The sequence below is a fragment of the Prionailurus viverrinus genome, chromosome B1 (assembly GCF_022837055.1).
Source record: "Prionailurus viverrinus isolate Anna chromosome B1, UM_Priviv_1.0, whole genome shotgun sequence".
Taxonomy (NCBI): Eukaryota; Metazoa; Chordata; class Mammalia; order Carnivora; family Felidae; genus Prionailurus; species Prionailurus viverrinus.
This window is the reverse complement of record NC_062564.1, coordinates 162842964-162868972: the sequence shown is the minus strand read 5'-3', so window position 1 is coordinate 162868972 and position 26009 is coordinate 162842964. Positions and strand designations below refer to the sequence as shown.

At 45.5% G+C, this 26009-nt stretch overlaps 1 protein-coding gene across 4 annotated transcripts in view; it reads left to right on the top strand.

Annotated features, from left to right (window-relative positions):
* Window positions 1-26009, top strand: part of PDGFRA (platelet derived growth factor receptor alpha) — a 51331-nt gene that overhangs the window by 11581 nt on the left and 13741 nt on the right. For all 4 annotated transcript variants that reach the window (XM_047854859.1, XM_047854862.1, XM_047854861.1 and 1 more), the window contains exons 3-18: window positions 415-732; window positions 4937-5197; window positions 6246-6376; window positions 8215-8386; window positions 8479-8668; window positions 12509-12624; window positions 13959-14085; window positions 16023-16216; window positions 16978-17072; window positions 17278-17410; window positions 19814-19918; window positions 20310-20420; window positions 21257-21410; window positions 22180-22346; window positions 24666-24781; window positions 25125-25247. In XM_047854859.1, the coding sequence (XP_047710815.1) occupies window positions 415-732; window positions 4937-5197; window positions 6246-6376; window positions 8215-8386; window positions 8479-8668; window positions 12509-12624; window positions 13959-14085; window positions 16023-16216; window positions 16978-17072; window positions 17278-17410; window positions 19814-19918; window positions 20310-20420; window positions 21257-21410; window positions 22180-22346; window positions 24666-24781; window positions 25125-25247 (2513 nt within the window). The remainder of the gene's footprint in view (window positions 1-414; window positions 733-4936; window positions 5198-6245; window positions 6377-8214; window positions 8387-8478; window positions 8669-12508; window positions 12625-13958; window positions 14086-16022; window positions 16217-16977; window positions 17073-17277; window positions 17411-19813; window positions 19919-20309; window positions 20421-21256; window positions 21411-22179; window positions 22347-24665; window positions 24782-25124; window positions 25248-26009) is intronic.

Sequence of the window (26009 nt, the reverse complement as noted above, 5' to 3'; positions counted from 1 at the left end):
TTCGGTCTCCCTGGTCCTGTTCTCATCCTGTTTTAAGGGAAACCTCCGCAGGGAGTGTGGACTATAAAGAACATGTATGTGCTTCAGCCTATGCCATCTTGGGATATTTTATGGTCACCCATGACCGTGTAAAATATGGAATTGGGATCAGATGTCCTCTCTCCATTTGAGTGTTTGGACGGGTGAATCTAGGGGTTGGGGGGGGGGTGCTGTTGAGGCCTTTGGAGCATTCGCTGCTCTCGGCAGATGCAGCGGCCGTTATAATGGGGGGCCTTTCATGGGCATCCAGGCTAACGGATTTTTGCGGAGAAATGGTCATTGTTCGTATAAGCTGCTACTGTTGTTTCTGTCAGTTCTCTGGGTGAGACTGTCCTTTCTGGCTGCATCCTATTCAGAGCATGTTTCCTTTTACAGGACCGAGCCTAATCTCCTGCCAGCTTTCATTACCCTCTATCCTTCCAAACGAAAATGAAAAGGTCGTGCAGCTGAATTCCTCCTTTTCTCTGCGATGCTTTGGGGAGAGTGAAGTGAGCTGGCAGTACCCCATGTCTGAAGAAGAGAACCCCAATGTGGAAGTCAGAAATGAAGAAAACAACAGTGGCCTTTTTGTGACGGTGCTGGAAGTGGTCAATGCGTCGGCGGCCCACACAGGACTGTACACTTGCTATTACAACCACACTCAGACGGACGAAAACGAGATCGAAGGCAGGCGCATTTACATCTATGTCCCAGGTGAGCTGTGGTGGGTCCCCTGGGCCAAGCTTCTGGCCCTGTCTCTCCTGTTAACTGTATTCAAGTTTTAAAAAATACAAAAATAATAAATATCTATTGGAGAAAATGTGAAAAACCACAAGAGGACGCACAACGGTCAAGGTCATTTGTGACGCCGTTACCGAGAAATATGTATCGTAAACATTTTGGAAGTGTGTTAAGTTTCGGAAATCATTTTCACTGTGGCACGTCTGTCTTTTTTTTTTTTGTCATTGTGCAAAAACAGCTGAAATGTACTCATTTCTGTTCAACCAAGTTTGACAAATATCTGCTGTTTATTTATTGCGTGTCAGGCACTATGCCAAGTGTTGGGGACGCAGAAATTAGGTAGGTCCTCTCTTGGAGCTGCTTGTAGTTCATTATAATAGCTTCCAAATAACCGGGCTATTTTTCAGATTGAATAAAACATATATTTACTCTTGATTAATTAGATGGGCTTTTTTTTTTCTTTTTAATTAAAATTTGGGGGCAAATTCCATACTAATGATGTTGTCTCCTGACCTGTGAGATGCAGACGGCAAGATAGGAGTAAGACGGGATTAAACACGCTAGGGTTTGATTAGGGGAGAAGCCTTGGGAGAAAATGGGGAGGGGGGACGCCGCAGAGCCTGCGAGGGCTCTCTGCCAGCATTGTACGCGTGACTCCGAAAGGAGGAGAGAGAGGGAAGGAAGGTGGGGTAGATGAGTCGGGGAACTCTGTGGAAGGGAAGTCTGGGAGTCCTGCAGCCTACGGAGCCCCAGTTCCACGCAGTCTGTGGCTGTGGCTGGCCACACCTCCGGAGGGCGTGGCCTTGGCTTGTGATGGATTTCAGGGCCTGCCCCCTACAGTGGAAGATTGTGTGGCTCTTTCTCACAGCAGCCCTGTGAATCAGCTAGGCTTAGCTATGAGCTTGAGGTTCATTTGGTTTACCACCCACCTGGCATTCCTCGTAAGGATCTAAATCTAAATCTGTATATATGTCTCTATCTGTATCTGCATCTTTGTCTATATCTCTATCTAAATCTATATCATGTATATCATGTGTATCTGTATCTATCTATATCTGTACCTATATCTGTATCTGTATCTATACCTTTATGTCTATATCCATATCTGTATCTGTATCTGTACCTGTATTGGGTACCTGGGTGGTTCTGTTGGTTGAGCATCTGACTCTTCATTTCAACTCAGGTCATGATCTCACAGTTTCTGGGATTGAATGCCCCACCTCCAGCTCTTGCGCTGACAGCACAGAGCCTGCTTGGGATTCTCTCTCTCCTTCTCTCTGCCCCTCCCCTGCTTGCACGCTCTTCTCAAATAAACTTAAAAAAATTACATCAGTATTGGAGTGCCTGGGTAGCCCAGTCGGTTAAGCGTCCGACTTCGGCTCAGGTCATGATCTTGTGGTTCATGAGTTTGAGCCCCACATCGGGCTCTGTGCTGTCAGCTCAGAGCCTGGAGCCTGCTTCAGATTCTGTGTCTCCCTCTCTCTCTGCTCCTCCCCTGCTCGTGTTCTGCCTCTCTCTCTCTCCTTCAAAAATAAATAAAAACATTGAAAACAATTTTTAAATTACATCAGTATCTGTATTTATGTATTTGTACCTGTGTCTGTACTTAGATCTGTATTTAGATATACTTAGATAAGACTTAGATTTCTACCAATATCTGTATCTGTATATATTGGCTTCTACAAGGATAGTTGTTAGAGGAAGGACCATGATGTTTTTTAAACATTGCATAGCAAAAATAAATAAATAAATAAATAAATAAATAAATAAATAAAAATAAACATTGCATAGCTAGTGCATAATGGTAGGGAAGCTGTGCATTTAAAAAAAAATTTTTTTTTCAATGTTTATTTATTTTTGGGACAGAGAGAGACAGAGCATGAACCGGTGAGGGGCAGAGAGAGAGGGAGACACAGAATCAGAAGCAGGCTCCAGGCTCTGAGCCGTCAGCCCAGAGCCTGACGCAGGGCTCAAACTCACGGACCGCAAGATCATGACCTGGCTGAAGTCAGACACTTAACCGACTGCGCCACCCAGGCGCCCCGGGAAGCTGTGCATTTTAAAGGGAGCCGTAGGGGCGCCTAGGTGGCTCAGTCGGTTGAGTGGCCGACTTTGGCTCAGGTCATGATCTCGCGGTCCGTGAGTTCGAGCCCCGCGTCAGGCTCTGTGCTGACAGCTCAGAGCCTGGAGCCTGTTTGAGATTCTGTGTCTCCCTCTCTCTGACCCTCCCCCATTCATGCTCTGTCTCTCTCTGTCTCAAAAATAAATAAACGTTAAAAAAAATTTTTTTTAAAGGGAGCTGTGGCTCATGTGTTATGGATACCAAGTATATATCTTAACCTGAAATGAATTCGGAGTTTTGTTCGCTGAAATCTTTACTAACAAGGTTCAAGGATTTGGAACTCTGAACACAAATTCAAGTAATGGCAATCTTCGTGTGTGATTTAAAGGAAATAGAGCTAGAGTTCTTGGCCTTAAAACAAACATACGAATATTGATAACTCTTACCATCCTGTTTTGGCAGAGGTGAAATAAGGTGGTCTCCGAAGTACGTCTTCCTATTTTCCCATCTTTTCAAGTTTTTTTTTTTTTTTTTTTTTAAGTCAGCTACTCTTCTTCTCTGTAACTGTGGGTGCTTCACGGATCTAGACCCTGTTCACTTCTTTCATGACACTCTTATCTATCTGAACCTTCCTTCCTAACAATAAAAGGTTTTGTTTTAAGAAAAGTAGGTATTCAGAACTATCACCCCAGCTTTGTGCACACATAAATGCCCCTTGCTTTGAAGAGAATGGTCGGAATGTGGGCTTGTTAAAGTTATATATGAGTCCTGGAGTTTTGATCACCTAAGCTTGTCTAAAAATTCTTGTTCCTCCCCCACCCCCAGCACAAACATCACCCAAGTAGGCCCTGCACTGGTGTCAGTTAGAGATCTTTTTATTTGTAGTCGTGGGGAGTAAGGGGCCCTTCTGAAACTGATGTTTGAGTCTCTTAGTGCTTTGTACCATGGTTTTCTTTTGAAAATAAAATTCTCAGGTTATGGAATTATAAATTTTATTTGTTACTTGACAGATTATTACTTATTTATTTTTATTTTTCCTTTTTTTTTTCAACTTTTTATTTTTTTTATTTTTTTTTTATTTTTGGGACAGAGAGAGACAGAGCATGAATGGGGGAGGGGCAGAGAGAAAGGGAGACACAGAATCGGAAACAGGCTCCAGGCTCCGAGCCATCAGCCCAGAGCCCGACGCGGGGCTCGAACTCACGGACCGCGAGATCGTGACCTGGCTGAAGTCGGACGCTTAACCGACTGTGCCACCCAGGCGCCCCTACTTATTTATTTTTAATGTTTATTTACTTATTTTTGAGAGAGGAAAAGAGTGCACACACGGGGAGGGGTAGAGAGAGAGGGAGACACAGAATCCGAAACAGGCTCCAAGCTCTGAGCTGTCAGCACAGAGCCTGACACAGGGCTCAAACTCATGGACCACGAGATCATGACCTGAGCCAAACCTTAATGGACTAAGCCACCTAGGTGCCCTATTGATAGATTATTTTTTAATAGACAACTTTCTGTATTGCTTTTCAATAATACTACCTATAGACAATAAGAATTTTTGAAATCATGAATATTTTCTCTTGTTTTGAATAGACTTGATTATTGATCATGTTTTCAGTAGTGTTTAAATTTTGATTGCAACGTATTTATATTTATCACCAGTCTTTTTTATTGGAGTATAGGCAATTTAGCATTGTTCATACTTTATTTTTTGTTTTATTTTATTATTTAAAAATTTTTTTTAAATGTTTATTTTTGAGAGAGAGAGAGAGCGGGAGCAGACAGGGGAGGGGCAGAGAGAGAGACACACACAGGATCTGAAGAAGGCTCCAGCTCAGAGCCTGACACAGGGCTTGAACCCATGAACCGTGAGATCATGACCCGAGCCGAAGTCAGACACTTACCCACTGAGCCACCCAGGCGCTCCCTGTTATTCATGCTTTAAAATCACCTTCTAGCTGTGATGATGATTAATGTCAGCGTGGGGACAAGTCTGGATATATGTGAAGGTTGAATTCATACCTAATGTGACTCAGGCCAGCGGGATGATTTTTCTGTATATGTGTGTAAAGGTGAAGTTAATGCCTAACGTGTTTTTCTTTCTTTTCAAAACCACAGACCCAGACGTAGCCTTCGTGCCTCTAGGAATGACAGATTATTTAGTTATCGTGGAGGACGATGACTCTGCCATCATACCTTGTCGCACAACTGATCCCAAGACTCCGGTTACCTTACGCAGCAGTGACGGGGTGGTACACGCCTCCTATGACAGCAGACAGGGCTTTAATGGGACCTTCAGCGTCGGGCCCTATATCTGCGAAGCCACAGTCAGCGGGAAGAAGTTCCAGACCATCCCATTTAATGTTTATGCTTTAAAAGGTACTTGTACCTTCTCTCTCCTCCTTTAAAGAAGAGTTAAAGGCAAAATAATTAGATGTATATATGATTAAAAAAAAAAATCACAGTCCCTGGTGATGGAGACCCTGAATATTTGGGGATTTAGGACGCAAATATTTAGGACCCCACATTTACCGTACAACGTTAGGCTGCCCTCTGTGGCGATAATCATACTAAGTGTGGCATTACTAAAAACAAGTGCTTCTTTGCTACCGTAAGATTTCATATTTCATCAGTTGACTTCAAAATACTGTAAGGAATTCTTTTCTTGCATAAGCCTCTTACTGTTTTACCCACATTCCTGACCACAGAGGACCTAAAAACAAACACATACCTGTGGGGGGTGGATGCCTAGATTAACTTTAGTAACTTAAGAAAAGTGATTTTGATTTTGAGAAAAGCTTGTGATTACAGTCACCCCTTTGATGTGGGTGGTTAATGTGAATGGAGGGTATAATACACGTTTGGGGCAGCAGATTTATTGAACACTCACGTGCAAGAAGGCAGCAGCAGAGGGCCATTGGACTCTCGGTAAGGGCTTATTTTATGCCAGCACTGGGGTAGGTTCTAGAAAAGGGCTGAGAATAGCCGGGTAGGAGGGTGGGAGAGAGGAGAGAAAGGGTAGGGTAGGAGTGCCCCGAGCAGTGCTGGTCAGTAAAGATTGGTTGAGTAAATGAATAAATACATCTATAAAGGTGATTGCAGAAGAGGAAAGCCATCATTGACCCCAATGCTAAGGAAGGTGATGTTCTGTTAAATTGGAATTTACTTTTACTATCGTTACCGTTTTGTATGTAGGTATTTGTGTGTACGTGTGTATGTGTAGGTGTGTTATTTTATAACTATATGCCAGATTGTGTATGCCAACATAAAATCAAGGCTCCTGAGACTTCAAAAATTTCTTCTTGATCACAGTGGTTTGAAAATTATTTTTCATTTCTTTTTAAAAAAGAAAACAAACCCCAACCTTAGAAGATTCTAACTATACTGTGGATATTGAGGTCCTTGTGTTTATTCTTTTTTTAAATAGCAACATCAGAACTTGATCTAGAAATGGAAGCTCTCAAAACTGTCTATAAGTCAGGGGAGACGATTGTGGTCACCTGCGCCGTCTTTAACAACGAGGTGGTTGACCTTCAGTGGACTTACCCTGGAGAGGTGGTAGGTAGCTTCTGGGCTCCTGGTGGAACGGGGTGGGGCACAGCAGGACTCAAAAGACCCGTCACTGACAGGGCAGGACATGAGCTTGTCCAGACCTCAGCTTGCCGCCTCTGTAGTGAGCCCATTTGTCTAGATGACTTTCTGGCTTTTCGGGCAATGGAAGAGGCTGAGACAAAAGCTGGACCAGACCCTTCAGAATGCACAAAGGTTGCACCCTCAGCCTTCTTATCCATAAGTTAGAAAGAGATAGGAAAGCTCTATGGCTACAACTTAACAACCAAAAAATTAGAAAAGCAAAAGGGGGTGGCTTTTACAATTTATGAACTGCTGAGAGAGTCATTAATTCCCATTTTCTTGGCTCCCATCCTTTTGGGTTTTGAGGCATTTGATAATGTCGATGGCCTGCCCCCTTTCATTTCTGCTTCTTTGCCACCCAGGACGCTGTTCTCGCTCCTTTTGGCCTGGTCTTTCTTTGCATGGCCTGCCTTCAGTGAGCAGGCTTAACTTGAATCATTAGGCAGCGATTGAGGAATGTTTGCTAAATCCCCAAACACTCTGCTAGAAGCTGGCCCATGCACCAGAGGAGGGAGGAGTGCGGACAGAATTGGGGAAAGGGGAACCACATGCCAGCTGTAGGTCCCTGGGGATTTACACACAGGGTCTCATTCATTCTGACGCATTGTGATAAGTGTACAAGAGAACCGTGTGTAAATGGCTGTGACTGTCCGATGGAGTGATGATCAACAGGGCTTAATGCAGCAGCCTCATGGAGAGCAAAAACCGTGTATATATTTGTATATGATTATATGGGTATATATGGTTATGTATATGTGTATATATATGTATATAATACATATATTTTTCCCCTTCAGTCCTGATTTGCAAATTTCTGCTCCCTGCTCTTTTTGGCAATTGAGAGCTTCTCTCCTTTTATCCATTTTTCTCCCCTGTGCTCTTACTGCCCCCTCCTTCCTTTCTCTCTGGGGCATCTGACCGGAAGTTGGGCATTTTCACATATGACCATTATCACATATCACATTTTCACCTGCTACCTTCACGTAGACCTCGTGCGTTGAAGAGACATTCATAGTCCGATATGTGTACCTCTTCTCTGAAACATGAGGCGTTTTTATTTTACCCTTCACACCTGATTGCCCTTAATCCTTAAAGCATAAGCATTTCTTTTTACTTATTGGAGATAGACATTTCCCCCCACTCCCACCCCCAAACCACAGTACCTGCTGTTTGGACCAAAAAAATACATAAGCACAGTATTGCTTTGTAACACAAAGTTTTCATCAGATCATAAATCATGCAGGTTTATTATTATAATATTAGAAAATTCAGAGAAACAGAGGAAAAGCCACTTCCCAGAACATCACCGTTAATATTTCAGGGAGACAAATCCTTTCATTACTTTGTATACAAAATACATGTGACCATTAATGGGTATTACGCTTTAAATAGTACTTTGTTAGATCCTTTTTCCTTCGGCGGTATACCACAAACACCTTACTGTGCCATTGAATGTCCTCTTAAAACATGATTTTCTAAGGAGTTAGCTTAAAAAAAAAATCTTTCTTGTCAGACTTTATTGTTTAGAGCAGTTTTAGGTTGACAGTAAAATTCAGTGGACGGTACAGAGATTTCCCATATAGGCCCTGCCCCACGCATGCACAGCTTCCCCCCTTATCAGCATCCCTACAGGGTAGTACATTACCATCTGGGAGTCTATACCGGTGCCCCGTCACCACCCGGAGTCCAGACTTTCCATGAGGCCTCACTCTCAGGAGCTAGCTTTTTAAAGTTGGTTTTCCTCCCCTTCTGCCGTATTGTAGAAAGGCAAAGGCATCACGATGCTGGAGGAGATCAAGGTCCCGTCCATCAAACTGGTTTACACTCTGACGGTCCCCGAGGCCACGGTGAAGGATAGTGGAGATTATGAATGTGCTGCCCGCCAGGCCACCAAGGAGGTCAAAGAGATGAAGAAAGTCACCATTTCCGTCCACGGTACATTCTGCTTTCTAAAATGTCAGTCGTCCGGGCTGCTCAGGATCGATCATGTGGTAATCGTTACTTAATGGAAACTCTTCCCTGTACAGAGAAAGGGTTCATTGAAATCAAACCCAACTTCAGCCCGTTGGAGGCTGTCGACCTGCATGAAGTCAAACATTTCGTGGTGGACGTGCAGGCCTACCCCCCTCCCAGGATATCCTGGCTGAAGGACAACCTGACTCTGATTGAAAATCTCACGGAGATCACCACCGACATAGAAAAGATTCAGGAAATAAGGTAAAGAAACACCCTTCCCACGCATGCCTGTCCTTTTTATGGTGTGTCTGTAGACAGAGCGAGGGTCGCGCGTGTTTCGCAGCACAAACCGAGAATCAGTCTAGGAGATGTAACAAACCAGCACGGGAGACCCTTGAAATCAGGTACCTTCGGTGGTCACGTTGCCATGTGGTAATACTATGCTGGTAAATACTTAACAATAAAATAAGAAGAAAGAACTGAAAAGCTCTGTTCCCAATGAAAGACCGTTTCCTGCCTCCGGGAAGGGATGGAGGGAGGAACATAAAATTGGACCCACTTGGATTGAATACATTCCATGGCATCCCCCATCTGTGTGGCAACTAGACATGTTGGTGATTCCAGTGACGAGGCCATTATCACATAAACCTACATGAAACAAAACATCACTGGTTTAATTTGAAACACATCTGCCCTAGCGAGGCCTCCACAGGAAATAAGGGTAGAGTCTGGCCAGATTTGGTTTGGAGAAAATGTACAACGACTATAGTTTGGATCCCTGCCCTCTGATAAAATAGTATACCGCTCTCATCTCTTAACTAGGGGTGGAGTTAAGTCACCTCAGCCTCAGTTTCCTCCTCTGTAATGTAGGGTTAATAATACCTTATTTTTAAATTTTTATTATTTTATTATTATTACTTTTATTTTTTATTTTTTTATTAATTTGTTCTACTTTTTATTTTTTTAAATTTGCATGCAAATTGGTCAGCAGATAGTGCAACAATGATTTCAGGAGTAGACTCCTTAATGCCCCTTACCCATTTAGCCCATCCCCCCTCCCACAACCCCTCCAGTAACCCTCAGTTTGTTCTCCATATTTATGAGTCTCTTCTGCTTTGTCCCCCTCCCTGTTTTTATATGATTTTTGTTTCCCTTCCATTATGTTCATCTGTTCTGTCTCTTAAAGTCCTCATATGAGTGAAGTCATATGGTTTTTGTCTTTCTCGGACTGACTAATTTCACTTAGCATAATACCTTCCAGTTCCATCATGTAATTGCAAATGGCAAGATTTCATTCTTTTTGATTGCCGAGTAATACTCCATTGTATATATATATATACCACATCTTCTTTATCCATTCATCCATCAGTGGACATTTGGGCTCTTTCCATACTTTGGCTGTTGTTGATAGTGCTGCTATAAACATGGGGGTGCATGTGTCCCTTCGAAACAGCACACTGGTATCCCATGGATAAATGCCTAGTGGTGCCATTGCTGGGTCGTAGGGTAGTTCTATTTTTATTTTTTTGAGGAACCTCCATACTGTTTTCCAGAGTGGCTGCACCAGCTTGCATTCCCATTAATAATACCTTATGTGCTTCAAGGCAAGGAATTAGACCTGATGACATTTTGAGGCCCCTCGCAGATTAGTTTTAAGCTCTGATTAGAATCCCAGAGCAGAAAGTACATCTTGAGGGACCAGCTACTTCCACACTGTGCCGTCCTCAGAAACCATCCTAGGGAGACACAGGTCAGTCCTCGATTTCCAGTCTTCAGGGAAGAGGGGAAGAACCCTTCTCGTCCGTTCACTTAATCTTGGGATTTGCTTTCTTCTGCCTGAACTAAATCCCATGTGCAGTTGAGAAGTGGTATCTGAGAAAATGGAATTTTACAGCCTCTGTGGAACAGCGATGGAAAAAGTGGTGAATACCGAATCTGGAAGGCTTTCTGATGACATGAAATGAGGGTGTGCAAAGAGGTGGGCAGTGCTAAACTTTCCATTAGGTGTGAGGCCAGAGAGGAACAGGGTAATTCTGGCACAGCTAACACTTAGACGCTTGTAGGAGTGCTATACGCGAGCCATAATCAATAGTAATGACCGAGCAAAGCTCACCAACGAGAGGTTCGGGAAAGCTGCCTGTCGCAGTGATTCAAGAGTCCCTCTAGGACATACCACTGTTCCCGTTGTGGGCCAGGGACTGTGAGGAGGGAGTGTGAGGTCGGGGTGTCTGGCTTCCTGAAGCTTAGAACCAGTGGATCCACCAGTTTTCTTGGCTGAGCAGGTGTAGGCATTGAGTGAGAGGACTGTTCGGTGACGCGTAGCCAGGAGCGCCCGTGGGGACTCACTCAGGAAGTCCAGGCCTGAAGCCTGTCCAGTATGGTGCAGCAGAGGAAAAGCCAGCCCAGTGTGTGCTCTTGCCCCCCGTGCTGGTGCCCAGCACCTGGGGCTAGACGACTCAACGTTTACAGGGTACTTCTGAGCCCTCAAGATGCTTTCACACATATAATTTCATTTAACTAATTCTGAAAATGACAGTGCGCTATGCGTACAGTTATCCCATGCTACACAGAAGGAAGCTGACGCATATGGAGAATTGCAGTAATGCCCAAGGTCTCCTCGCTTCCTGACCAGCGCTCTCCCCCTTCCATCCCGTTGCCTTTTCCTGCTGTGATGTTTTATAAAGAAGGAAAAGAAATCAAATGGGCCAGTACTTTATTGATGTACGTACATAGAGCCAAATGTCATTTATAACACACGTAAGAAGTCTTTAGGGGAAGCTTCCCTTTAGTAAAGTATGAAGAAATGGAGTGTCTTAATGTATTTATTTAAAAAAAAATTTTTTTTTGACGTTTATTTATTTTTGAGACAGAGAGAGACAGAGCATGAACGGGGGAGGGGCAGAGAGAGAGAGGGAGACCCAGAATCAAAAGCAGGCTCCAGGCTCTGAGCCGTCAGCCCAGAGCCCGACGCGGGGCTCGAACTCACGGATCGCGAGATCGTGACCCGAGCTGAAGTCGGACGCTCAACCGACTGAGCCACCCAGGTGCCCCTTAATGTATTTATTTTTAATAGGTGATGGAATCTTGTGCATTCAAAACATTCGGACATCAAGACAGTGCATTGTAGGAAGCCTCACTCCGTCCTGTCACCATTTTCCCAGGTCCCCCTGCCTCCCCACGCGGAGAAATGCCTCTATTAGTTTCACTAGGTTCTTCTGAAACCTTCCAGAGTTTCTTTAAGCAAATACCAATGAGTAAGAATGTTATACCCTGGTGACCTCTCCATATGAGTTTATAGACCATGTCCTCATTGTTTCTTCCAATGGTGGCCCATTGTTTGGCTGAACCACCTAAATGATGGATATGTAGGAGAAGCAAGTGTTTTTTAAAAGGTAAACATGAAGTTTTTTTTTTTTTTTTTAAAGGGAAGTTGGTGGGAAATGTCTACTTTCATTCAGAAGTCAGGCCTTACCAGAGCTGATCAGTGTTCTAGCCACATAAGCTATCCCTCATCTCAAGATGTCTGGTCTTCTGTTTAAGAATTAAGTGTCGGTGGCACCTGGGTGGCTCAGTTGGTTAAGCGTCCGACTTCACCTCAGGTCATGATCTCACAGTTCGCAGGTTCAAGCCTGGCTCCGGGCTCTGTGCTGACACCTCTCTCTCTGCCCCTTGCCTGCTCGCACTGTCTTTCTCTCCCTCAAAAAGCAAATAAACGTTAAAGAAAAATAAATAAAAGAAAAATAAAAGAATTAAGTGTTGGGGTGCCCGGTTGGCTCAGTTGGTTAAGTGCCTGACTCTTGATCTCACCTCAGGTCTTGGTCTCAGGGCCATGAGTTCAAGCCTGCGTTGGACTCCATGTTGTGCATGAAGCCTACTTAAAAAAAAAAAAAAAAAAATTAAGTGTCTATAAGTCAGACCTTCAACATGTAGAAAGTGCACCGAAAATCCCAGAAAAGTGATGATGTGGTCAAGAAAATAAGTTGTTTTTCCTTTTTTTTTTTTTTTTTACAAAAACAAAATTTAAATTGAATGTGGTAACTGCTTGAATGGCTGGAATCTATTTGGCTACGACCTGCTGAGACAGAGTACTTTTCTTGTCAGGTATCGAAGCAAATTAAAGCTGATCCGTGCGAAGGAAGAAGACAGTGGCCATTACACTATTGTGGTCCAAAATGAAGACGACGTGAAGAGCTATACTTTCGAACTCTTAACGCAAGGTGTGTAAGGGCGGTACAAAGGTAATGTCAGCTCAGGGAATAAGTGCACGGGTGTCCCCCAGGGAGGGTTTGGCGCTATTCGCCCAGGTCGTGGAGAGAAAAGCAACACTTCATGGGAGGAGCAGGGGGTGTAGATGTCACGTGTCAGGGAAAGCTTTGTTGGGCTTAATGAACTCACGCAGTTCTGGGAAGTTCCCGGCTCTGCTCTGAAGCACCCTGACTGGGGAATTCCTAGGTTACAACACCACCTGCTTCTCAGTCTGGCACCTCCAGTTCTGGGAAGAGGAAAATGATGCTTTTTTTTTTTTTTTTTTTTTTTTTTGTCCAGATGATCTTTAGATTGTTCCGGAGACTTTTGGCCTTTTTGCTTAGCTTCCCTTGAAGATATTGGACAATAGCCCTTAGCAGGAGGGAGTGCCTGAGTCTGTTTACGTTCAGGCTCAGCACCTGTTTACCTAGGTGCCTACTGTGTGCCAGGGACGGTCTTAGGTGGGCTCAGTTGACCCTCGCAGTAAATCTGTGATGAGGTGTTAGCATATTTCTAGTTTGTTTGACCACAGGGGCGCCTGGCTGGTTCTGTTAGTAGAGCATGCAGCTCTTGATCTCGGGGTCATGGATTTGAGCCCCACATTGGGTGTAGAGATTACTTAAAAATACAATCTTAAAAAAAATCTAATTATTTGATGATGGATTAAAAAACATCTTTTAGGGGCACCTGGGTGGCTCAGTCAGTTGAGCGACTGACTTCAGCTCAGGTCATGATCTCACGGTTTGTAAGTTCGAGCCCCGCATCGGGCTCTGTGCTGACAGCTCAGAGCCTGGAACCTGCTTCGGATGCTGTGTCTCCCTCTCTCTCTGCCCATCCTCCACTCATGCTCCGTCTCTCTCTGTCTCAGAAATAAATAAACATTAAAAAAAATTTTTTTTTAATCTTTAAAACGTAGTCACATTCCACAGAGACACTTTGGTAGATGCTGCTTTAGATTATACTCTAGCTGAATCCATTAGTCAAACCCCAAGCTGTAATACAATTTTAAGAGCCCTCTTTGCCTTTTAAGCCAAATAACCACAGGGGCTTTTTGCTTTCCTCACTCCGGATTTCAAACACCACAGGGTACAAATCCCCAAACACTGAAACTGTGAAAATGCTCTTAACCAAGTGGGTCTACCCGAACTGGAGCATTATTATTATGCACATAATTGCTTTCAGCCCCTTCTTGGGCGGTTACTTGCTCTGTAGGTTCAAGTGTCACATGGACAAGTTCTGAACTTGTGTTTCACGGGAGTTCTGGGACACAGGCCATCCCGTTCTGATTTCTTTTCCCTTCTTGCAGTTCCCTCGTCTATTCTGGACTTGGTCGACGACCACCATGGCTCCACCGGGGGACAGACTGTGAGATGCACAGCAGAAGGGACACCTCTTCCCGATATCGAGTGGATGATTTGCAAGGATATTAAGAAGTATGGAAACGAGATGTTTCTTTTCCATGTGTGGTCAGAATGTTTCCTCCTTGATAGGAAGAACTTCAAATGCATTTTCTTTCCCTTGCTGGTCATTTTCTTGTTTTTTTTTTTTTTTTTTTTTTTTTTTTTTTTGTTGTTGTTGTTGTTGTTGTTGTTTTTTGTATTTGTGATTCTTACCTGGCCTAAGTCTCATAAACTACAAGGTAGGGTTCGAAACCCGGGCCCGGTCTGCACATGTGCACGTTATGTATGCGTGTGCATTTGTGTGGTCGTGAAGAGACGTAAGGAGAAGGTCCGTGGCTCTCACCAGATTCTCAAAAGGTCCCTCATCAGAAAAGAAGATGGGGGCGCCTGGGTGGGTCAGTCGGTTAAGCATCCAGCTTCAGCTCAGGTCACGATCTCACGGTTCCTGGGTTCGAGCCCTGCGTCGGGCTCTGTGCTGACAGCTCAGGGCCTGGAGCCTGCTTCGGATCCTGGGTCTCCCTCTCTCTCTGCCCCTCCCCTGCTCACGCTCTATCTTTCTCTGTCTTTCAAAAATAAATTTAAAAATGCTTACAAAAATTTAAAGAAATAAAAGAAAAGAAGAGGAATTTAAAGGACTACAGCAATAAGAGGATTTTTACTATCCTGGACCACTTCACCTTTGACTTCTTATATGGTGAACTTTATTTGGTAGCTAGACTGGCATGGGAAGGTAAACGAAAATATCGCCCACGTGACTGCTCACGTCATTTGCCTGCCTGCTGTTTGGCAGGAGTTACCCCACCGGTTCCTCCTGTACCCCCCAGTTGTGAACCTTCCATGATGGGCACTTGAGCGACATGGTCCCACTTTGACCCGTGGTGACTGGTTGCGTTCAGAAGCCTTGCCTCGACTGTTTCTGCTGGAGGCTGAGACTCCTGGACCTTCCCCTTCTCGGGGCTGAGAGCCTGGACTTAGATTTTGACGAAAGCTGGAACCTAGCTCTTGTAACTCAGCCAGGGATCACTCCAAACCTTGCGACATCTTACGGGCTGTTGACAGTGCAAGTGGAGAGAAAAGGACGGAGCCAGGCTTTTTCAAGGGGTGGAAAATGGGGACAGTTAAACATTATTTTCTTCAAATTAATTAATTTATTTGCGAGAGTGAGTGGAGGAGAGGGGCAGAGAGAGAGGGAGAGAATCCAAAGCAAGCTCTACGCTGTCAGCTCAGGGCCCAGCTCAGGACTCCATCCCACAAACCATGAGATCATAACCTGAGCCTAAATCAAGAGTTGGACGCTCACCCGACTGAGCCACCCAGGTGCCCCTAAACATTCTTGAGGCGGAACTGTTCCGTTTGCGCATGGGGTCAAGACTTGGGATTGGTAGTTATATTTGATTGAACTTATTTCTACCTCGTGTACTTCCTAACAGTCAACTTTTTTTTTTAAATTATTTTTTTTAAATGCTTTTATTTTATTTTTGAGAGAGAGAGAAAGGAGAGAGAGGGAGTGAGTGCGCCAGGGAGGGGCAGAGAGAGAGGGAGACAGAAGATCTGGAACAGGCTCCAGGCTCCATGCTGTCAGCACAGGAGCCCAATGAGGGGCTCAAACTCACGAACTGTGAGACTATGACCTGAGCCGAAATCAGATGCTTAACCGACTGAGCCAACCGGGCGCCCCTATTCTTTTTTTTTTTTTTTTTAATTTAAATCCAAGTTAGTTAACTTGTAGGTTGACCTATGTGTACGTTTCAACAGTTACCTTTCATTTATCCACCTATAGGTTATTCTCTCTTGGGCGTGTGCAAACAAGTTTTAGCGTTATTATGTGCATAAAATGAGAAAGTCAACCTGTAGCACCCCCAAATGTAGGCAAGGTCAGAACTGCTTGCCACCTTAGAGGAGTCTCACTGCTTCAGTCACCTCCGTTATCCCAATAATTGGCTCTACACTGATGTCCTCTTTCTCTCCAGATGTAATAACGAAACTTCATGGACGGTTTTGGCGAACAACATCTCGAACATCATCACGGAGGTCCACCGCCGGGACAGGAGTACTGTGGAGGGCCGAGTGACGTTCACCAGAGTGGAGGAGACCATCGCCGTTCGATGCCTGGCCAAGAATCTTCTTGGAGCCGAGAACCGAGAGCTGAAGCTGGTGGCTCCCAGTGAGTTGCTCTTAGACGTCAGCCCAGCCCTTCCTCCCTCAGCCAGAACTTTGAGTCCCGGATGGGGTTCTAAAGGAATGAAAGCCCCAAGGCAGAAATTCAGCTCCGAATGATCTCAAAGGGCCTTCTCTGGGCATCCATATGGGAGCCCTTTTCTTTCAGATTTTGACCCCAAACTGCATCTCACAGAAGCATCCTAGGCATTGTGCTTGTCTAACAGGATAGCTGCTCAGTCTCTTTAGTCTGAGGGGGGGAGGGGAGGGGTGGTGAGGGGGAAGGAGGATCTTCTGCCTTGTTGCTCCTTACAACCCTTGAGACATGTTGAATTCTTAAAAATAATAATAATAATAATAATAATAATGAAGCCAGAAGTGATAGAAACACACTGCAGCCTTTCAAAATAAACTGAACTTACGCAGCGTTCAGTGTCATTTGTCAGTCTTTATATTCCCAGTTCACATTCTGTCTAGAATGTTAATGCTGCGGCACCCTTGGAGGAAGTATGGCATTTTGCGCAGTTTTGTGCACTTTCACAGAGTTGATTGAATTTTGTCCCTTTCTCTGCTAAGGGAAGAGACTGGACTGGTTTCATGAGCGTAGGTGATGGAGAGATGCTATCGCCCGTCCCTAAAATAAGCCAAGCAGCCTCCTGCTTTTCCACCAGCGGTGTGAGAGTTCCGGCCCAGGCACACCGCCCCCCTCGCCTTCCTGCGCTCTGGCACATTTGTGCGAATTCTTCACCATGCCTCTTTCTCCTCCAGCGCTGCGTTCTGAACTCACAGTGGCGGCTGCAGTCCTGGTCCTGCTGGTGATTGTGATCATCTCCCTCATTGTCCTGGTTGTCATTTGGAAACAGGTAGATATTTTCTTCAGAGAACGAAAGATACGAACAAGGAGAAGCACAATCTCGTTCAGTGCTTGGCACAGAGAAGGAGCTCAGTCGTTACGTGTTGAACGAAAGTGTCGCTCGGTCCTACTGTGTGTGGTCGCCTTGCTGTAGTTAAGCTTTGGTGCCTTTGGACTTTGGTAATTCACCAGCTAGTTGTCCCGGTCATTTACAGAAACCGAGGTATGAAATTCGTTGGAGGGTCATTGAATCGATCAGCCCCGATGGACATGAATATATTTACGTGGACCCGATGCAGCTGCCTTATGACTCTAGATGGGAGTTTCCAAGAGATGGACTAGTGCTTGGTAAGCGCCTACCCGGCTGATCTCCCAAGACTCCCTTTTGATTTCTACGTAACTTTACTTTTTATAGCCTTGTGCAGGAATAAGGGATCTGGGCTTGCTTAGCAAGAGCTAGGCAATGGAAATTGGCCGTCAGAAGTATTTTTGTCTTGAAAATGAGTTAATTGCATCACCGCAGTAGTTTTTGGGTTTTTTTTTTTTTAAATCTTGTCCTGTAGCAAATTATGGTTAAAGAAAATTTTACAAGAGGAGAAGAGAATATGAGGAGGTCCTGCCAAAGATAACAATCAAAATGGCTTTGCTTTGGGAATGACACAAATTGAAAATGAGGCGAATTTCGGTGACTGAAAAGAGATGAGAAACGAATGAGGACAACCACAAAGGGTATTTTAATCCAGTACATTCTGAGGATGTATTAGATACTTCTTTAGAATATACATATTTAATAGGTACTTTTTTGGGGGTGCTCGGGTGGCTCAGGCAGTTGAGTGTCTGACTCTGATTTCGGCTCAGATCATCATCTTGAGGTTCGTGGGTTCGAGCCCTGCGTCGAGCTCTGCGGTGACCGCCTGGAGCCTGCTTGGGATTCTCTCTCTTCCTCTCTCTGCACCTCCCCTGCTCTCTCTCTCTCTCTCTCTCTCAAAATAAATAAAATAGGTACTTTTCAAAGCAGAACGTGTAAAAATAATCAAGCCAACTTCTCAACTATTGCAATCTTGGGCTGAGACCAACTACATGAAGCTTTAGTCCAAGGGTTTTTTAAAAATTTTAAATCATATTCAGAATGAATGAAAACAAGACAAAGACAAATGAAAGAGCTAGAAGTTGTGTCATCAGGAATATGCTAACGGTATGTACTTCGGAGGATGCCAGAGGCAGTGTTTAATTATCCACTTGTCTCATTCCAGAGTATGGCAAGGTTAGGTCTTCTTAGAGACTTACTTAAGCTGAAATCAAATATGGTATCCTAGCTACTTCCAAGTTCAAATATTACAGCTGGGAATTTAGCTTTCTTTATTATCTCTCTCTGCTGCCAGTCCCACCCCACCACCACCCCCTAATTTTACAAAATGGAGCGAGGAACTTAAAGTAATAAAATGTGGTGGAAAAGGGCGACATCCCTAATATGCTAAGAGGCATTTCTATGTCTCTCTCTGCTCCTGTGTATTTCCAGGTTGCTAGGGAAGCAGTACCTTTCCGGGTGCAGCTTCCGACAATGAAAACATTCAGTCAGAGTTGCTGCTGGCCGGGCTGCCTGGGTGGCTCAGTAGGTTAAGCGTCCAACTCTTGACTTCGGCTCAGGTCATGATCTCATGGTTTGTGAGTTCAAGCCCCACCTCGGGCTCTGTGCTAACAGTACAGAGCCTGCCTGGGATTCTCTCTCTCTTTCCCCCTCTCTCTGCCCCTCCCCTGCTGGCACATGTGCTCTCTCTCTCTCTCTCTCACAAAATCAATAAACATTAAAAAAAAAAAAAAAAAAAGAGTTACTTCTGGCTATTAGTCCCTTATGAGCTGAGTCTTTTCCTGGTTTGGCTCTGCGTGGTGGGGCTGGCCACTCTGGGAAGCATTCCTTTTTAGACTGCGAGCTCTTTGGGGGCACCTGAGTGGCTCAGTCGGTTAGGTGTCTGACTTTGGCCCAGGTCATGATCTTGTGTTTGTGGATTCAAGCCCCGCGTCGGGCTCTGTGCTGACAGCTCAGAGCCTGGAGCCTGCTTCCGATTCTGTGTCTCCTTCTCTCTTTGCCCCTCCCCGCTTGTGCTGTCTGTCTCTCTCTCTCTTTCTCTCTGTCTCTCTCAAAAAATAAAATAAAACCTTAAAAAAAAATTTAGACTGTGAGCTCTTTAAGAGTGGAGACAGCAGCTTCCATTTCCTTTTGCTCCCAGGGCGTGTTTAGCCTTTGTTGTGCCTGGGCTTTCTGACAAGCAGGCAGCTAGGACACCAGCCTGAAGTTTACTTCGTCATTCCTCGGAATCAGCGATATCTTGAATGCTGTAGTCTTTCCAGTGGATAAGGACTTATTGATGCAAAAGATGCCTGTGGAGAACAGAAGGGTAGCGAGGCAGGGGGTTTTGGGTGAGAGCCACAGAAAACGAGCACATGGGAGCCTGCAGTCTGGCCCAGCGCTGGAGCTAGCCGACAGGATGCTCACCGCAGGGAGAGCTGCACCCTCCTTATTCCTCCCTGCGTTTTCCTTTTCCCTGCAAATGTTATTTGACAAAAGCAATCGTGCTAATGTCCTTCCCCGTGGGTTCGGTGCTGGTCTTGACATGGTGACTAGGAGGAATCATTATGCTTACTCCACGCTGGAAGAATGCCCCCACTGTGCCCCCGCGAGCACTGGCCATGGGGACTAGAACTGAGGGGACGCCACCATCTGCCTGAGTTCGTGGTTCTGATCGCCCACAGGTCGTATCCTGGGATCTGGTGCATTCGGGAAAGTGGTCGAAGGAACTGCCTATGGATTGAGCCGGTCCCAGCCTGTCATGAAAGTAGCAGTAAAGATGCTAAAACGTAAGTGCCCCATCCTGGGATTTCTTCGAAAATGGAGATAGTAAGTGAATCGCTCCAAACCCCACAGCCAGTAAATGCCAAACTTAGGACTAGATCTTGGTTCTTTCGACTCCAGGTTTCATGGGTAGTTAGACTCTTTTCTCAGTCGGGTTATTTAAATTATTCTTGTTGCCTGTACGTTGGAAAATCAAGAGTTGTTATTTTTGGTGACTTCTTTTTTTCCCTGAAGACTTGGGATTAGTTATCAGAGTCTAGACCAAGTCACTATGTGTTTCTCTTTTAGACCCTTCGCTAAATAAAATGACATCCAGTCACAGGATTAAAGCCACGTTGCTGGCTTTTTCTGGGAAGTAAATCAGTTGAACTGATACGTGATTTATTTCTTCAACAGCCACAGCCAGATCCAGTGAAAAACAAGCTCTCATGTCAGAACTGAAGATAATGACTCACCTGGGGCCCCATTTAAACATTGTGAACTTGCTGGGGGCCTGCACCAAGTCAGGTAGGTTTCCTGACCTGGGGGTAGGGATCTTTTTTAGATCTATAGTTGGGAAGACTGCCCAGGATTTTTTTTTTTTAATGTTTATTTATTTTTGAGAGAGAGGTGCAGAGAAAAAGGGGAACAGAGGATCCGAAGCAGGCTTTGCACTGACAGCAGAGAGCCTGACGTGGGGCTTGAACTCACAAACTGTGAGATCAAGACCTGAGCTGAAGTCAGACGCTCAACCGACTGAGCCACCCAGGCACCCCCTTTTTTGTTTTTGTTTTTTAAAGTTTACTTATTTTGAGGCAGAGAGAGAGAGAGAGCCTCCCAAGTGATCTTATGACTGTGAGATCATGACCTGCGCAAAGTCAAGAGTCAGATGCTTACCTGACTGAGCCACCTAGGCTCCCCTGTCCGGACTTTTTTATTTTATTATTATTTTTAATTTTTTTTAACGTTTTATTTATTTTTGAGACAGGGAGAGACAGAGCATGAATGGGGGAGGGTCAGAGAGAGGGAGACACAGAATCCGAAACAGGCTCCAGGTTCTGAGCTGTCAGCACAGAGCCCGACGTGGGGCTCGAACTCACGGACAGTGACATCGTGACCTGAGCCGAAGTCGGACGCTCAACCGACTGAGCCACCCAGGCGCCCCTGTCCAGACTTTTTCAAACCCTCCTTCTCTCCCTGCAAACATGCCCACAAGTAAAAGTCTGTGAATGGAGTTGCCTGGATTCCACTGAATGGAAGCTCATTGTTTTTGAGCGATATCTCTCGCCAGCGCGCACAGCATTTCATGACTTTTCTCTTCTTCATTTTCATACCCATTTCTAAACTGGCCTTGGTTCCCACAGGCCCTATTTACATCATCACGGAGTACTGCTTCTATGGGGATTTGGTCAACTATTTGCATAAGAATAGGGACAGCTTCCTGAGCCGACACCCAGAGAAGCCAAAGAAAGAGTTGGACATTTTTGGGCTGAACCCTGCTGATGAAAGCACACGGAGGTGGGTGCAGAGGGACACGTTGCTGTGAATCGTTGTGTTACAAGTGGGGAGAACCCACGTCGCGATAGAATGCACGTCTGCAGATCCAGGGCCGGCAGGTGGCAAGAGTCCAGCTCCCCTGCCCGTCATCCCGTGATGGTGACACGTGCCGGTACATCCCATGACACGGTGCTGGTGTTTTGGACCAGATATCACCTGAGGAGGCCTAACTGAGAGGTTTGAATGGAAGCAAAAGTTGGACTCATTCTGGGGGCCAGTTTGCTGTTTTTGTGTGTTCCACTTAAGACCCGTAATTGCAGCTATAAATCAAGCCAGTGGTAGTGATCGTAACTGCAGGAACTTACAGGTGGCTATAAAGATCTCTGTAGATTTCAAGTTCCGTAAGATCGGAAAGTACAAGTTCCCTTTGTATCGAATTACTCGACGGCCACCAAACTGGCACTGAATTTACGGAGTAGCAGGAAATGTCTGCCCGAGCCGTGTGGTCGTGTGGTCCGGGTTTGTGGCCTGTTTATTGTAAAACGGAGCAAGAATAAGGACAGACACACCTGAGTAGATGACCCGTGTGTTTGTGATTACTGATTAATGCTCATCTACCAGACCACCCCACATGAAGGGTACACACTGGTTTTGCTTTTGCTCACCCCGGCCGCCCCCCTACTCACCACACTACCTTGCACGCGGTAGGCACCTGGTCGTCCCCTACTGAATGTTGAATGCCCACCCCCGAGGGGCACCCTGAATCAGGTTTCTTTTTCTGTCTTTACAGTTACGTTATTTTATCTTTTGAAAACAATGGTGACTATATGGACATGAAGCAAGCTGATACCACACAGTACGTCCCCATGCTGGAAAGGAAAGAGGTTTCTAAATACTCGGACATCCAGAGATCGCTGTATGATCGCCCGGCCTCGTATAAGAAGAAATCTACGTCAGGTAAAAGTGTCAGTGTGTCCTCTTTGCCTCTTCTAGTGCCTTAACGATTCAGATATCCCCTGCTCTCCTCAAGTTTTGTTCGTGCCACTCTGCTTTTATGAAAGGCCCACGTGAGTATTTGTTTTCGCCTGCCGAGAGAAACCAATCCAAAGAGGATTTGCTTCTTTGCTTTATGCCATTTTGGCTTGCAGAGGGTTTCATAAGCATGCTCTACTTTCGGATAGTGGTAAATTCTCAGAGGAAGGTGAGCAGGTGGGGTAAGTCAGACTGTGAGGCTGTGGTCCCTAAATGCAAGTTTGCACAAGTGGGTCTGTGACGTGTCTTCAGAACTTTCTGGGGTATGACTTGAAAGGAAGAACAAGAATAAAGACGAACTTAATGCAATGCATTTTCATTTACTTGAAATGTAAAACTTCTAAGGAATTATTTATTCTGATATAACGATCTTCCTTTTTTTGGTGTTTGTGTGTGTGTGTGTGTGTGTGTGTGTGTGTGTTTTAATGAAAGTATGGGGGTAATTGATGTTTTTTTCCCCCCTCAGTGCCCTTACTTGGTAAATTTAAAAGTTGGCTACCTTATATTGGTTCCCAATAGTATTTAAAATTTTCTAATCACATAAGTCTCTGATATCGATGAGTTCAGTAGCCCTTGCTTTTGGCTTTGCTAATATCCACTTTGTGACAGAAGCTGGAAGGTAGACAATTTAAGGTTATATTTTCTGACAAGGGTGTTGAGTGTTTGTACTGAACGTTGTTTGAAGGAAGATCCCATCTAATCTTTCAAAACAGATGAACATGTGGCATAGTGGCATTGATTTGTGAACTCCAGGGAGCCTAACCGATGCCCATAGCAGATGGACTGCCCCTCTTCTGCTGCGGGGAGACCCTTCCAGGTCCCCGTCTAATCCCAGGCTTGGAGTGGGGAGGACGTCCTGCTGGGTCTGAGGTTGACCAGTCTCTCGATTTTGTGTTCCTGGGCCTGGGCCCTCCCCTTGGTCAATGCAAAAAAGTGTTGAGCTGCCATGGAAATTATTTTGTAAATCACTGATATGCTCTGCATGCTTGCGGGGTTCTTCAGTGAAAGGTACAAATCCATTTAAAAAAAAAGAATGTGCTTGTTTTGCAAAGCTCCATACATGAGAATATTTTCCATTGCTGCAGTTCCAAGTTCCATTCACTCCTCATTGCCAAATGGGGGAACTTCCAAGCCCTTTTAAAAGATTAGCCAATGAGAGCTGTCGGAACAGTGCTTCCTCTCCCCTCCCGTATTGTTAAAAATAGTTTACATTGCTTCCCAGGCTGGACCTGGCTCCAGATGTCAGGGGAACCTGATTCATGCTCAGCCCGGGCCCTGTTGGCAGGCACGCCCCTGATTTCTGGCCTTCTCCTGGCTGGCTGGAAAAATATGAATGGTTGCACTACTCTTCACTTGCCTGAAAGCGTTCAAAAAGAAATGAGAACGGCTGGCCTAGATTACCTCCTTCCTCGAAAACCCTGGGACCCTTCCAGAGGGGACTAACTAGGCAAAGTGGACAAGTTGCAAAAGGAACTAAACGCAGAGTCAATGGCACTGACCTTTAAGATCGTTCCCTCTAGTCTGACTGGGGCTTGCTTTAATACAGGAAAGAAGCCAAATACTATGAAGGTGGCTTTAACAAGAAAAGAGAAAGGCAATTCTTAGAAGCTACTTTTTTTTTTTAACGGTCATTTATTTTTTAGAGAAAGAGAGAGAGACACACACACAGAGTGTAAGTAGGGGAGGGGCAGGGAGAGAAGGAGACACAGAATCCATCCAAACGAAGCAGGCTGTAGGGTCTGAGCCGTCAGCACAGAGCCTGACGTGGGGCTCGAACTCACAGACCGTGAGATCATGACCTAAGCCAAAGTCAGATGCTTAACGGGCTGAGCCACCCAGGCACCCCAGAAGCTACTTTTTCGAAGGGCCCTCATGTATATTCATCACGTAAGATTTAAAGGTGACTATGTGACTTGCTAACTAAGGTTGAAAAAAGAAATATAGGAGGCAAACAACAAAATATGTGTGAGACCCCATTAGACTGGTCCCTGTGGACACACACACACACACACACACACACAGACACACACACACACCAGATATATATTTCTGCAAGCATATTTCTTTTTAATGGTAGAACCTCTGTGTGGTTTGCATCCCCACCTGCGAGGTCTGGAAACACTATAGGAAAATAATTTTAGATTTGTTCTTTGGACAAGCCTGCGCAGCCCTGTGAGAGAGCCCCCCGTGGGTGACGTTTGACGCTGTCCTCCAGCACCAACACACTTAATTCCTTTCCTGCAGACTCGGAAGTCAAAAACCTCCTTTCGGACGATAACTCAGAAGGCCTGACTCTGCTGGATTTGTTGAGCTTTACCTATCAAGTGGCGCGAGGGATGGAATTTTTGGCTTCCAAAAATGTGAGTATGTTCCCGGAACGGAGTTCTCTGTAGATCCGGACCTGGAGCGTGGTAGGCCTGGCAGAGGCTTGTAGCAATGGCTGCTTGCTTCTCCCTTCCCTTTCCCCGAAGTGTGGCGGGGCGTCCGGTCTCGTCAGGCGCCTACTCTGCTCCAGAGCCTTCTCCTTCATGGGGGTGGCCGGGATGAGAGCCTGCAGGCCGTGAGCTCTTTGCTCCAGGACAGCCTTCCTGAGGTGTCCCGGGCAGCCCCAAGCACCACCACCACGAAGTGGCCAACCTTGCAGGGGTGAGGTGGTCTGGCGGCAGATGGACAGACTCTGTTTTTTCTTCCCTTCCCACGCAGTGTGTCCACCGGGACCTGGCTGCTCGCAACGTCCTCCTGGCGCAAGGGAAAATCGTGAAGATCTGTGACTTCGGCCTGGCCAGGGACATCATGCACGATTCAAACTACGTGTCCAAAGGCAGCGTACGTGCTCTTTCCCCCTGTTTGACTCGCTCACCTTTCCTCACTGAAGCTCTGAAACTAGGCACTGCTTCTGGCCATTCAGTGTCCATATATGTTGTTAAATATTAAAAAAAAAATTTTTTTTAATGTTTTATTTATTTTTGAGACAGAGAGAGAGAGAGAGAGAGAGAGAGATTTTGAGACAGAGAGAGAGAGAGAGAGAGAGAGCATGAGCAGGGGAGGGGCAGAGAGAGAGGGAGACACAGAATCTGAAGCAGACTCCAGGCTCTGAGCTGTCAGCACAGAGCCCGACGCGGGGCTCAAACCCACGAATCTTGAGATCATGACCTGAGCCAAAGTCGGACGCTTAACTGACTGAGCCACCCAGGTGCCCCTTAAACATTTTTTTTAAAGTTAATTTATTTATTTTGAGAGAAAGAGAGCATGTACGTGTGCATGTGCAAGTAGGGGAGGGGCAGAGAGAGAGAGAGAGGGAAAGAGGCAATCCCAAGGAGTCTCCATGCTGTCAGAGCAGAGCCCAACGCCGGGCTTGATCCCATGAGATCATGACCTGAGCCGAAGTCAAAAGCCAGACGCTTAACCGACTGAGCCACCAAGGCGTCCCCAGCGTCCATATTTTAATGTGGAGCCCACAGGATTCATGAATGGGCTCCTGGGACCAATACGGAAAGCACAAGGTCTGCAGCCAGACTGCCTGGGTGTGAGTACTGGTTCCAGCGCTTACTATTGTGGGGATTTGGGGCAAGTGACTTGACCATTCTG